The sequence below is a fragment of the Panicum hallii genome, chromosome 2 (genome assembly GCF_002211085.1).
Source record: "Panicum hallii strain FIL2 chromosome 2, PHallii_v3.1, whole genome shotgun sequence".
Taxonomy (NCBI): Eukaryota; Viridiplantae; Streptophyta; class Magnoliopsida; order Poales; family Poaceae; genus Panicum; species Panicum hallii.
In genome coordinates this window covers 46,869,568-46,883,194 of record NC_038043.1, presented here as the reverse complement: position 1 = coordinate 46,883,194, position 13,627 = coordinate 46,869,568, and the positions used below count along the sequence as shown (strand labels likewise).

General features: G+C 49.7%; 2 protein-coding genes across 6 annotated transcripts; one reads left to right on the top strand and one right to left on the bottom strand.

The window, feature by feature from the left end:
• The first annotated feature begins 2,167 nt into the window (after positions 1 to 2,167).
• On the top strand, positions 2,168 to 13,098 carry LOC112880062. Of its 5 annotated transcripts, XM_025944525.1 has the most exons (10): positions 2,168 to 2,327; positions 2,459 to 2,600; positions 10,175 to 10,495; positions 10,592 to 10,704; positions 10,786 to 10,857; positions 10,977 to 11,005; positions 11,202 to 11,295; positions 11,488 to 11,577; positions 11,737 to 11,923; positions 12,621 to 13,098. In XM_025944525.1, exons 1-10 carry the CDS (start codon positions 2,256 to 2,258, stop codon positions 12,962 to 12,964), a joined length of 1,464 nt encoding a protein of 487 aa, XP_025800310.1. In that variant the 5' UTR covers positions 2,168 to 2,255; the 3' UTR covers positions 12,965 to 13,098. The 5 variants fall into 5 exon arrangements, with proteins under 5 accessions (XP_025800310.1, XP_025800309.1, XP_025800312.1 ...); XM_025944524.1 differs by having other exon boundaries at positions 10,175 to 10,704; XM_025944528.1 differs by lacking the exons at positions 2,168 to 2,327; positions 2,459 to 2,600 and having other exon boundaries at positions 10,199 to 10,495; positions 10,782 to 10,857.
• On the bottom strand, positions 4,233 to 5,808 carry LOC112880064 (vacuolar iron transporter 1.2-like). The gene is made up of 3 exons (XM_025944530.1): positions 5,441 to 5,808; positions 5,023 to 5,108; positions 4,233 to 4,927 (listed from the first exon to the last, which is right to left on the bottom strand). The coding sequence occupies exons 1-3, from the start codon at positions 5,689 to 5,691 to the stop codon at positions 4,512 to 4,514; spliced, it is 753 nt and encodes a 250-aa protein (XP_025800315.1). The 5' UTR covers positions 5,692 to 5,808; the 3' UTR covers positions 4,233 to 4,511.
• Positions 13,099 to 13,627: the final 529 nt, after the last annotated feature.

The following is a 13,627-nucleotide window of genomic DNA, read 5'->3' as shown; positions in this document are numbered from 1 at the left end:
GCCGCCGGCGACGGCTGTTCGTTCTCTCCGCAAGAACACACCTTTCCATCGTTTTCGCACCGGTTGGTCCCGGATTCATCGTTCATGCTCCAAGCTGGAACCCGACCATTCCTTCGATCACAGAAACCTTGCAGTGTAGATAATTTTTTCCGTTTCGTTCTTGCTCTCTCTCCTCCTCGGAACCGAAGATAGATTCAACAGCACACTTGTACTGTCATCGTAGCGGATGCAGCATTCAATCCTGCGATCCCCATCTCCAGGACGGACATCGTATCCATCACGAGTAAGGTCCCGTTCGATTGCATGAGAATGGTCCGGAACTGTTCCTACTCCTTCAATAATTTGTACTAGTGTGGAACCGTTCCTGTCCTGGAATGGCCCGGCACGGGATAACCGAACGGGCCTTAAAAGGTCCTTCGCTCCTTGCCGGCTTGCCGCACATGAACAACGAGTACCATGCTGGCCGGATATCCCAGCGTTACTGCTCGGAGATTGCGTATCATCTGAGGGCGTGATTGGTTACCGCATGCCCCAGCCTGCATCGCACCGGCCGAGCCAGGCTCTCCTTGGCCAGGCTGCTGCCATGCAATTGCTCACCGTTTGGTTGCCTGGGCGCATGCAGCATGGCCAAGCAGGGAAGCTATTTGGTTGCCTGGGCGCACGAGTTGTCCTTGCACCGCTGCTCTCTCCTCTCATGCAGCTCGCGCATCCCAGCCTGCATCGCGCCGGCCTGGCCCGACAGAAACGCTCGATCTCACCGCACGACGGGGGCCTGGCTGGGAGGCCACTTTTGCACCCGGAGGGCCTGGCCCTGGCCGTGGCGCAGGCATCCAAACGCGCGTGCCTTGCATCGCTGGAGCCTGGACGGAGGGCGTGCGGGCAACCAATCAGCCCCTGAGCCTCGCGCGCCGCCCGCCCAACCAGCAGGGCGCCAGTGCATGGGTTCATCGAGACGCCTCACTCCACCGATTCGTTCCCCTGCATTCAACGCCTCGGAAACGTTCAGTACAAACTGCGGGGATACCGGTCAGAACAGGAGAAGATCAGCGATGATGATCGATGGCTCCTTTTTTTTCGTTCGAAGGAACAGGCGACGGTGACCAGAATTGTTGAAGAGCAGGCCATCCGCCTGCCCAACCTGAGCACGTTAGGCCGGTGTGTTGACTCGGGCGAACGGTTCTGTCAGGTCACGCTCCGAAGGGTTGGTCCGGATCCTACAGCTCTGTGTGGGCGAACAGTCCGGATCGAGCATTCAAGCCGGATCTCACTGGACTGCCTCCACGTGATCGATGGTCGATGCCGATCGATCGGCAGCGGGCTGCGCAGGCGCGAGCTTAACCCATCGAGATGCCGTGTGGAGCGCAGAAATTTCACAGAAAACAATGTGAACCCTGCTGTAGTTTCAAATTGAAAGAGTATCCTGGCTGGGCTGGCGGAGTACACCTGTCTGCTCATCACTGAACTTATCGGCCGCAGCTCATCAGCATCGTCCCCATGATGGTGCAGCCACTGTCGCCGATCAAGTTCAGAACCGGGATCGAGCCATTAAGGCGCCGGCACGGCAGCGCCATCTGCGGCTACATTATACTACGCGGCGCGGATCACCCACCTTGGGGTCTCGATTAGATCGTGCTGGGTAAGGTAGCCGAGCGGCCTTTACCATGATGCCGTCCACCCCTACCCGCCGGCGGACACTTGGCGACCCGACGCTGCTGCCGCGGCCCCGGCGGCCGGACAGGCAGGCAGGCAGGCAGGCCCGTCCCGGCGCCGTCTATCCTTGCGAGCGGCGACGGCGCGCATGATTGCGACGGCCCGCTGCGGGGTCCGGGCGATCGGGGCGGGCCGCGGGTGCGGACAAGCGCGGGATCGCCGTGCAGGGCCGCTCCGTGGACTCTAGCGGCGGCCGGCATTATTGGCCCGAGGGGAATTATTGAACGTGGAGATGTTGCTGCTTCCGAGGCCTGCAGCGCGATTCTGCCACGGTTAGGATCCCATTCCCGTACATTGGCAGAGCATTGGCAGCAGTCAGAAGATATGGCAGGCAATGATCTTAAGGGAAGCCGCGTTAAACACCCATGTACTCTCTATTTCTGATATTTCAGATATGAGCAACCGGTTCATTCCTGTCCACAACGCCTGAGTCCTGACCAACCATATCACCATCATTGTACCAGCCACCTCTCTCTCTCTCTCTCTCTCTCTCTCTCTCTCTCTCTCTCTCTCTCTCCTTGCACAGGACAGAGGGCACTAGAACCATGGCCGCTCCGAAGAAGACGATGAGAGCCCTGCAGTACGACAAGTATGGCGGAGGAGCAGAAGGCCTCAAGGTACACTAAGCACTAACCACACTTCTGCTCTCAAGCATGTCCAAGAACCTGCATCCTTACGCAGAACTGGAATATCGTGTACTCTTGCGATGAGCTTTCATCGATGCTCTGCTGCTTCTGCCCGATTTCAGCATGTGGAGGTGCCGGTCCCGTCGCCGAAGAAGGGGGAGGTGCTGCTCAAGCTGGAGGCGGCCAGCATCAACCCTATCGACTGGAAAATTCAGAAGGGCATGGTCCGGCCCTTCCTTCCCAGGAAGTTCCCCTTCGTACCAGGTATGTTACCTGTCTCTGTCTGAACGGAACGTACAGATATATAGTGCCTGACTGCATCATCAGTACCCATCACATTTATTTGCACTACTATACATAGCGTCTCAACGGAACATCAATCTGGGTGGTACTACTATGTATGTACCTCATATTATTATTTGCAAACTGGGGGGGGGGTGATGCTTCTTTTCGCCCTTTTGTTTTTGTCTCAGCTCATCGATCCTGCTATGATGAAACTCTGAGCATTCTTTCTACTGGAATTTTTTTTAAAAGCACTGGAATTGTTATTGTTACCTGCAGATAAAGAAGAAAACAAACTAGTACTTGTTAAGAAATTGGTACGGTCTTAAAAGAAACGCTTGTATGCTTTGTGAAAGGAAACTGAAGAGATCATAAAGCCAAATTATTGTAGATGCAGACATCGTAAAGCAGTAGGTACAGTCTAGATCAATTTAGATGCTCTGTTGTCACAGCACTAGTTACTAGTATGGCTCAAGATTCCCAGAACAGGATCTTGTTCGGCAATACTAGTTGGTGATCGATGCTGATTTTGAAAAGAAAACGTGATAAAACGTGATATTATTTGGAGCGGTGAAGGTTGGCCATGAGCATAAATCATGAGAGAGCAGTGTGTTAATCAGATGGGATAGTATTCTGCTTTCCTTTTCCTTGAGCATGAAACATCCATCAGGTGACCACTGGGTTGAGGAAATGGACAGGTAATTGAAAATGCATGGCTGGGAGTAGAGTAGAAGTTTGCAAAGTGTGCCTGAAGCACAACTAACAATAATATAATGGAGGCCATGCCTCCGATGCTATTCAAGGATAATTTAGCCACCTAGATGATTCGATGTTGATTTTCTCTTGGCAGTCACTTAATATTTTGCTATATATTCGTGGTTACCTCCATTTATCACTGGCATACATACAACTTTGAACCCACAGGAGATGAAAAATCCAGAGGTCCAATTAGAGTGAATGTAAAATCCTAAAAGGATTTTTTTGCATAAAAGAAAGAATGAAAAAAATAAAAAGAACTAAGTAATGTCAGCACTTATTTAATCATCTTACCTATGATATAAAACAGCGGGTCAAAGAAACTAACCTTTGGCTCTCTGGGGAAACAAAGTTTAATTGGCATCTAGAAATGGCGCTAGAGCATGAGCAAAAGTGCATAACCGGCATGGGCGATGTTCAAGACTTGGAGCACCTTTTTCCCACAAATTTATGACACACTAGGTAATAGCCCGTGCGTTGCTACGGGCAAATAAAATTTGAGTGAAACACCAACTATTTTAAGAGAATCATGTAAAACTATTTGAACTGCCTCAACATTTGTGCATGGAACAACTTGCGGGTTTTTTCAGGAAAAATCTCAATTTCATCCTATAATATAACTTGATACATAGAAAACTACTGCGAGATGCCACCAAGATGCAGAAATCATTGTAAATTAATATTCTAGGATAAGAAAAGGAGAGAGAGAGAGAGAGAGAGAGAGAGAGAGAGAGAGAGAGAGAGAGAGAGAGAGAGAGAGAGGGCCAGAGAAATTTGAATTTGGGCCTACGCTTGTCAATTCAATACAGCCCATTTCAGCCATGCATTTGGCGCAACAGGATTGAGATTGACAATCGGTCCAAAAGCCCAGCAGCCCAGCAGGCCGCACTTTATTTCGCCCCTAAATAATCCACACCTCCTTACAGACATAACACTAACACCACGTCACTTCAACACTACACGCAACCAGCAAACAAAATACACTACCAGCAGTAGTACAGTTACACTACTCGTTGCCATCTGCACAGCTACAAGCTTGACCAGTGACCGTATACATACAACCACGTATACATTGCTGCGCTTATTTTTTTTCTTGCCGCACATATATAGGCTTACTAGCTGCTTGATGATTGGTGATCATATGGACTGCACGGCCCTGGCCATGGCGTAGGCGGCGGCGGAGGCGAGCGCGCCGACGACGGTGGTCTGCACGGCGCTGAGGAACGGCCGGTCGCCCGTGAAGCGGCCCTTGACGAAGCCGAAGATGAGCAGCGCGGCGAGCGTGACGGCGACGGACACGGCCATGGCGCGCTCGGCGCGCGGCACGAACACGTAGGGCAGCAGCGGCACCAGGCCGCCGGCGACGTAGGAGAGCGCGATCGTGGCGGCGCTCACCAGCGCGCGGCGGGGCTCGGGCTTCTCCAGCCCCAGCTCGAACTTCATCATGAACTCCAGCCACGCCTTGGGGTTGTTTTGGAGGGTGGTGACCACGGGGCCGTACTCCGCGGGGCCCAGCCCGTACTGCGACAGGATGTCCGCGATCTCGGCGGCCTCTGCGAGCGAGATTTTGAGAAGAGACGAGCGAGGTGGTCAGCAAATGCATTGCCGTGAGATTGTGAAGCTGCGGAGCTCGCCTGCGGTGGCTTACCGGCGTCGGGGACGGTGTCGATCTCCTCCTGCTCGCGCTGCAGCTCGCGGTTGTAGTGGTCCGCCTCGCTCTTCGCCGCCAGGTACCTGCCAGCAGCAGGTGGTCAGTTCAACTGGGTAGTTGGGCTCAAACTTCATCTGGGCTCAGTTTAGTACGGGCGGAAGACATGCGTGTGATTAGCAGTTCTCCTCCTTGTCTTTGGACAGAATTAATTTCCCGTTTGAGCAGGGGATGGAAACAAAATTGGAACCAGTAGATGCATGAATCGGCCTTTTGGGGGAAGAAACAATGGCGAGAGAAGCCAAGGTGAGCTCAGCTTCTGTTATGCATGTCGGATTGCTGACGACCGTGCCATAGAAGAGGCAAATACTTACGCGAAACAATATGATGCAGCAGTTTAATTTGGAGGCAGGCTTACCCTCCGAGCCCCATGGAGATGGCGCCGGCGGCGACCTCCGCGAGCCCCGCGGTGAGCACGAGCGCGGAGGATGCGTTGGCGCCGGAGAGCCCCGTGGCGAGCGCGAAGGGCACGGTGAGGCCGTCGGAGACGCCGATGATGATGTCCCGGACCACCTCGCCGGCCGTGAAGTGCTTCTCGGTGTGCTCCTCCAGCAGCAGCCGCTGCCTCTCCTCGTCCTGCACGAACGTGTTGCCGCCGTTCAGCGCCATCTCACCCCCAATGCAAAGTCTCCACGCAAATCGCCGGTGCGCTCGCTGCTTGATTAAGCTGGCTTCGAGCGAGCGATTGGTGCGGGCAGCGGTGTTTGTGCTGGGACGCTGCGAGGTTTTCGGCTTTATAGGGGCAGCGGTGTCTGCGGAATGGGCAGAGTTGGGGGATTTATAGGGAAGTATCAAAGATGGCTTTCGGGTTTCTGTTTGCTGAGTTGGAGGATTTATAGGGAAGTATCAAAGATGGCTTTCGGGTTTCTGTGGGAGGGGGTTTTATAAGAAAATATGAAAGAAGACTTTCGGCTTTCTGCTTGCGTACATCGCTGCTGAAGACAGCACCAGTCACCAGTGGCAGCCTGCTGCCAGGCTTCTGAGTGCAGAGCTGCTACTCCAAGTAAAATCTCTGGACATGAGCTTTCGAGCTCGAGCGTGCAGTCACTGATGGCTGTCGCACGTTACTTCAATCTTTAGGCAGATTGCGGCGGCGTATGGAACCGTGTGTGATTGTGCAAGTTGGTAACTTGCAAAGACGGCAAATCGCATGCTACAAATATCTGCAAAATACCAGGTCACGAGGCTACTTATGTAGTAATATTTAAAATGTAAGAATTTTGTACGAAATATTCTTACAAGACAGAAGAATTCTACAAATTTCTCAATTCAGAAATTCCATTCATCTGCTCTTAAGGGAAGCCGCCTTATGCCCCTGGCTAGATGGGTGGTTGAACTGCTTGCCCATCTGGCTGCTGCATGGGGGCTCCAGAGATCCCCATGGCTCATCACTACTCCATCACTCACAGCGTTCAGATGGAGATCGCCCCCGTGTGCAGGGAAGCAAAGCGTCGCCCTCTGCAGATACAGTTCGATCCTTGCATCCACGCCGCCACCCCCACCATGTCTCCCCTCCACGCATCCGATCGATCTCCGCCTGCGCCCCTTCCATGCGTTCTACTTCTAAGAACGTTGGGAACCCATACTTGGGATGAATTGGATTGGTGTTTACTACACCAGTACTACTGCAGCAGCGCGAGCAAATCCTTTTCTTAATGGACGCGCTAATCAAAGAGTTTTGGAAACTACGTTCCCGTACCTCAACAGAAGGGAAAAAAAAGGATTGCGATGGCCGGCACGACCTGGCCTGCAGTCGTTGTCGCCGTGCAGTTCCCACAGAAGACTGAAAAACTCCCGGTTTGCGATACAAGGAAGGAAAGGTCTTCCTTTGAGAACAATGCTCATGACATACATAGGCCTGGAAAGCTGGAGCACTTCGTCGAAGATGCCATCACACGCTGCTGCAGACGATGGCTACCCCGCGTGTTCTTCGGACTACGGTCCAAACACAGTTCAGAGAAAAGATGGCGCCTCCGAATACTCAAAGCGGTGAGGAATGGAGGTGTTCCTCTTGGCTTTTCCCCTTGATACTGGGGCGCGACCCCTCTCCATTTGGGCGGCGCTGCGTGCACATCTCGGAGATCGACTTGGCGGCCGCCAAGATCTGCTCGGCGTGATTCCAGTTTCCAAGAGATCTGTTCTGCAGGAAACACGAAAGAAGGCTTTCGGCTTTCTGCTTGCGTACATCGCTGCTGAAGATAGCACCAGTCACCAGTGGCAGGCTGCTGCCAGGCTTCTGAGTGCAGAGCTGCTACTCCAAGTAAAATATCTGGACATGAGCTTTCGAGAATTCGAGCTCGAGTGTGCAGTCACTGATGGCGATCGCACGTTACTCCAATCTTTAGGCAGATTGCGGCGGCGTATGGAACCGTGTGTGATTGTGCAAGTTGGTAACTTGCAGAGACGGCAAATCGCATGCTACAAATATTTGCAAAATACCAGGTCACGAGGCTACTTATGTAGTAATATTTAAAATGCAAGAATTTTGTACGAAATATTCTTACAAGACAGAAGAATTCTACAAATTTCTCAATTCAGAAATTCCATTCATATGCTCTTAAGGGAAGCCGCGTTATGCCCCTAGCTAGATGGGTGGTTGAGCTGCTTGCCCATCTGGCTGCTGCATGGGGGCTCCAGAGATCCCCATGGCCCATCACAACTCCATCACTCACAGCGTTCAGATGGAGATCGCCCCCGTGTGCAGGGAAGCAAAGCGTCGCCCTCTGCAGATACAGTTCGATCCTTGCATCCACGCCGCCACCCCCACCATGTCTCCCCTCCACGCATCCGATCGATCTCCATACTTGGGATGAATTGGATTGGTGTTTACTACACCAGTACTACTGCAGCAGCGCGAGCAAATCCTTTTCTTAATGGACGCGCTAATCAAAGAGTTTTGGAAACTACGTTCGCGTACCTCAACAGAAGGGAAAAAAAAGGATTGCGATGGCCGGCACGACCTGGCCTGCAGTCGTTGTCGCCGTGCAGTTCCCACAGAAGACTGAAAAACTCCCGGTTTGCGATACAAGGAAGGAAAGGTCTTCCTTTCAGAACAATGCTCATGACATACATAGGCCTGGAAAGCTGGAGCACTTCGTCGAAGATGCCATCACACGCTGCTGCAGACGATGGCTACCCCGCGTGTTCTTCGGACTACGGTCCAAACACAGTTCAGAGAAAAGATGGCGCCTCCGAATACTCAAAGCGGTGAGGAATGGAGGTGTTCCTCTTGGCTTTTCCCCTTGATACTGGGGCGCGACCCCTCTCCATTTGGGCGGCGCTGCGTGCACATCTCGGAGATCAACTTGGCGGCCGCTAAGATCTGCTCGGCGTGATTCCAGTTTCCAAGAGATCTGTTCTGCAGGAAACACGAAAGAAGGCTTTCGGCTTTCTGCTTGCGTACATCGCTGTTGAAGACAGCACCAGTCACCAGTGGCAGGCTGCTGCCAGGCTTCTGAGTGCAGAGCTGCTACTCCAAGTAAAATCTCTGGACATGAGCTTTCGAGCTCGAGCGTGCAGTCACTGATGGCCGTCGCACGTTACTCCAATCTTTAGGCAGATTGCGGCGGCGTATGGAACCGTGTGTGATTGTGCAAGTTGGTAACTTGCAAAGATGGCAAATCGCATGCTACAAATATCTGCAAAATACCAGGTCACGAGGCTACTTATGTAGTAATATTTAAAATGCAAGAATTTTGTACGAAATATTCTTACAAGACAGAAGAATTCTACAAATTTCTCAATTCAGAAATTCCATTCATCTGCTCTTAAGGGAAGCCGCGTTATGCCCCTGGCTAGATGGGTGGTTGAGCTGCTTGCCCATCTGGATGCTGCATGGGGACTCCACAGATCCCCATGGCCCATCACTACTCCATCACTCACAGCGTTCAGATGGAGATCGCCCCCGTGTGCAGGGAAGCAAAGCGTCGCCCTCTGCAGATACAGTTCGATCCTTGCATCCACGCTGCCACCCCCACCATGTCTCCCCTCCACGCATCCGATCGATCTCCGCCTGCGCCCCTTCCATGCGTTCTACTTCTAAGAACGTTGGGAACCCATACTTGGGATGAATTGGATTGGTGTTTACTACACCAGTACTACTGCAGCAGCGCGAGCAAATCCTTTTCTTAATGGACGCGCTAATCAAAGAGTTTTGGAAACTACGTTCCCGTACCTCAACAGAAGGGAAAAAAAGGATTGCGATGGCCGGCACGTCCTGGCCTGCAGTCGTTGTCGCCGTGCAGTTCCCACAGAAGACTGAAAAACTCCCGGTTTGCGATACAAGGAAGGAAAGGTCTTCCTTTCAGAACAATGCTCATGACATACATAGGCCTGGAAAGCTGGAGCACTTCGTCGAAGATGCCATCACACGCTGCTGCAGACGATGGCTACCCCGCGTGTTCTTCGGACTACGGTCCAAACACAGTTCAGAGAAAAGATGGCGCCTCCGAATACTCAAAGCGGTGAGGAATGGAGGTGTTCCTCTTGGCTTTTCCCCTTGATACTGGGGCGCGACCCCTCTCCATTTGGGCGGCGTTGCGTGCACATCTCAGAGATCGACTTGGCGGCCGCCAAGATCTGCTCGGCGTGATTCCAGTTTCCAAGAGATCTGTTCTGCAGGAAACACGAAAGAAGGCTTTCGGCTTTCTGCTTGCATACATCGCTGCTGAAGACAGCACTAGTGGCAGGCTGCTGCCAGGCTTCTGAGTGCAGAGCTGCTACTCTAAGTAAAATCTCTGGACATGAGCTTTCGAGAATTCAAGCTCGAGCATGCAGTCACTGATGGCGATCGCACGTTACTCCAATCTTTAGGCAGATTGCGGCGGCGTATGGAACCGTGTGTGATTGTGCAAGTTGGTAACTTGCAAAGACGGCAAATCGCATGCTACAAATATCTGCAAAATACCAGGTCATGAGGCTACTTATGTAGTAATATTTAAAATGCAAGAGTTTTGTGCGAAATATTCTTACAAGACAGAAGAATTCTACAAATTTCTCAATTCAGAAATTCCGTTCATCTCCTCTTTGAGGAAATTCCATTCATCCGTTGTATTTGACCTGTACATCCTCATCCTCTTGCGTCGTAGTCCAGTCCCATCGAGTCCTCGAACTCTAGCTGGATTGGACTCGCGGCCCATCTGGCCGCGCCTCGCCCGCCCAGGCCCAAATCGGTTCAAGAGACAGGAACAACACCGGACCGGACGGACAGCCGCCGCCACCGCGTTCTCACACGCCGTCGGCCATGTCGCAGCGGCCGCGGCCGGAGGCGGGTTCTACGGCGGAGGGAGACGAGGAGCAGCGGCTTCGGGCGGCGCTGCGTCACCTGCAGGCGGAGGCGGGGGTGCTCGAGCGCCTGGTGTACAAGCACCGGAACCAGCACCGCGGCGCCGCCTACTTTCAGTACCTCCTCAAGGTGAGCGCCGCATCTCCACATCCTCCCGGATAACCCCCATCTCGGCTGGCGAGTCGCTCGGTGATGACACGAGTCCACGTGTGTCTGTGCGCGCAGGTGAGGAGGGACCTGAAGCTGCTGCTTGGCGCCGGGCTCGCCGAGGTCCTCAACGCCGTGTTCCCCGTCCTCGCATGCCGCAAGCCGGCCAACACGGTCCTCGTCCCGACCAAGTCAGTCTGCTATTGCATTTGCGCTCCTTACAAATTCCTCGGGTTGTTACTTAGCCTTTTTCTGGATTCTGATGTAGGCAGACTAAGAAGAAACCTGGTGCAAACCACAGCCATCATGAGAGGCTTTTGGGTGTTGCCCGCTTGTTATCCCAGGTGTGTTTTGTGTTTCCGAGCATTGACGCTGTAGCCTGGAAGTGAGATTTCATACTCTACCCAACTTCGTATCATATCAATTATCAAATCTCAGCCAAAAATTTATCTGTCCTTTGCAGATGGCTGAACCTATTATGAAGGCAGCAATGTATCCTTTGTTTTCTTTTCTCATGTCCCTTTTAGTTTCTTATAACCCCTAATAGAACCAGTTGTCCACTTGTACTAGGCTATAAGTGAGTCATGTCTTACCATTGAGGATTAGCCTTGTAAAAGGAAGCAGATATAACTTCCTACCATATCTCTATGGTTGAAAGATATCCAAAGTTCCTTAACCTACATTACAGTCAGATAACATTTTTACTTACTAGATCATTCTTCATTGATCTTTGTACAGCAGTGCTTTCTTTGCTTGCACGAATAAGGGTCCTGGTCCAACAGGTGAGGGTTACAATCCACAGGCATGACTAAGATTGTATCAGGAAAATACTGTAATAAATTTCTGGCATACACCGTCCTAATAAGTTAAGAAATTTCACTTTGGAATCACATGCTGGCTGATATTGTTATTCTTTCTCTTTTCCCAACAGAGTTTTTGCTGTAGACTCTGACCCTCTGGTACTTGTTTCACAGATGTTACTTGATGTTGTATCATTATATAATAAGGTTACAGATCTTACTGATAGGAAGCAGGCTGTTAAGATTAGCATTGGTGGAGTGCAGGTGGGTTTTGCTTCCACACCAGCAATACTGTTATTTTATATATCATGGAATGTACTGTATAAGACTGTGTTTTCACTTCTCGCACAATCTGAACTTTCTAGAAGATATAATGATTTCAATGAATAACTTTGCCTCATTTTCTTTTGGTTATTTCCACAGGCTTTCAGAGAGTACTACCCCTCTATGAATGATGCCTGCACAATTCTGGATTGTGTATGGGTGAAAGATAAATTTGTTTTGCATGAAAAGATGAAAGGTAGCTGTCAGGAAACCCAAGTTGAGGATCAGAAGTCCTTTGGTCCTGAATCTTCAATCCAGTATGAGACGCTTGCACTCATTAGTGAAGGTTGAAATGCTTTATCTTCTACTCTTCATGATAAATATATGAAGATCCTCAATTCTTAGTTGCATTTTTCTGAATTAGTTGACATGATGCATTGCTTACTGAATAGGCACCGAGTTGGAATGAACTTCAAGCAACTTAGTAGTAATACATTTTGAAGAACATACCTCTAATCAAATGTACAGAATTGAATTATTTAATGATAACATTATTATGCTTCTTGTTCCCATGCTAGCTACTAAGGCACTTGAGACTGCCTTTTTGGGTTATCCATCAATCTTTGAAAGTATGTTACATTAGAATTAATTGTTGGTAAACCGTAACCATTGAACATGTTGGCATGATTTATGGTATATGGCAGATACCATGCCTGACATGTGTCAGAATATTAACGTCAGATATAGCCTAGCTGAATGATAACCAACAAGGTCCTGGTTTTCAATACATCATGTTTTGTGTATTACAGGCTTACAGCTATGGTGCAACACTTGATTAGTCCTTGATGTAATTGTAAATTACCTTTTAGGTTACCGTTAGTTTGAAAGTCAATTGTTATTTAGGGAACCAAACGAAAGGTATATTACCAAATTGTTTGTTATGTGTTCCATTGAACAGGGTCCATTCTTTTTTATCATTGTATGGTGTCTAACTACAAAAGCATTCTTGTTACCTCCATTGATATTTGTGGCCATTTTTTCAGATACACCAAACTTTGAAGAAACAAACCAGACAGCCAAACAGGCAGGTGCTGCTGCGGCTGAGCAACCAGATAAAATGAACCATTGCAGTGATGCTGGAGGTTCTCAAAGTGGGAGGCAACTGGAAAATGAAAGTGGTGCATGTTCAGTTCCTGACACCCTTAGTACTCGTATACATTCAGTTCCACACCTGAACCTCAAGCATGAGACTAGGAAGAGAGTAGCGTTCGTTGCTGTTGAAAATCCAAAGGTTCTTGGTGCAGCCTCAGAAACAAAATCATCAGAAGTAAACAAGAAGCAAAGACTAGACATGATTTCACAGACCTCTGTAGAATCTGGACTCTAGAGCAAATTGCTGATTCTGAGTACGCAGAAAAGTCCATCCTTTAATGTGTGTGGAAATTCCCTCTTCTTCATCAAGGGGAAGAACAACGGCTACGAAAATGATAATGCAGCTTCAAGATACAGCAAAACCTGAAACGATTTGTACTGTAGAAGGGATCACTATTAACTTAGAGTTTCTGAAGCAGGCCGTTTTTATTGTTTCTTAACCAAATTTACAATGAGCTCCAAGATTATTTTTGTAGAGTTTGTGTATTTGGGAGATATCCATGTTTTATGTCAATGTTCTGTAGCACAATTTCATATAATTGAAAGTTTTCTCCAAACGAGCATATTTCTTGTTTACTTATCTATATTCTTTACGTGATTATGTGCTTTACTTGCGTAGTCTCAATTTTAAACTCTCATGTCAATTTGGGACTTCGGCCTAGAGCACATGACTCTGGAGTTGTGCAAGTGCCTAATCATTAATCACGTAGCACAGCGGTTGTTTTTGTGATGGCCTGTGCAAGAAAATTGTGGTTCACAGAGTCCATAGAATATATATATAAATCAGTATCTCAACAAGACCCATTCAGCTCAAGATGGAACATCTCATGTAGTATCAGGTATAAATCAGTATCTCAACAAGACCCATTCAGCTCAAGATGGAACATCTCATGTAGTA

Coding starts and splice junctions, on each gene's coding strand:
- LOC112880064 (XM_025944530.1), bottom strand. CDS start 5,691: ATGGCGCTGAACGGCGGCAACACGTTCGTGCAGGACGAGGAGAGGCAG. Junction 5,109..5,440: donor ATCTCCATGGGGCTCGGAGG/GTAAGCCTGCCT, acceptor TGCTGCTGGCAG/GTACCTGGCGGCGAAGAGCG. Junction 4,928..5,022: donor CGACACCGTCCCCGACGCCG/GTAAGCCACCGC, acceptor TCTCGCTCGCAG/AGGCCGCCGAGATCGCGGAC.
- LOC112880062 (XM_025944524.1), top strand. CDS start 2,256: ATGGCCGCTCCGAAGAAGACGATGAGAGCCCTGCAGTACGACAAGTAT. Junction 11,006..11,201: donor CCTATTATGAAGGCAGCAAT/GTATCCTTTGTT, acceptor CCTACATTACAG/TCAGATAACATTTTTACTTA. Junction 11,296..11,487: donor TAAGGGTCCTGGTCCAACAG/GTGAGGGTTACA, acceptor CTTGTTTCACAG/ATGTTACTTGATGTTGTATC.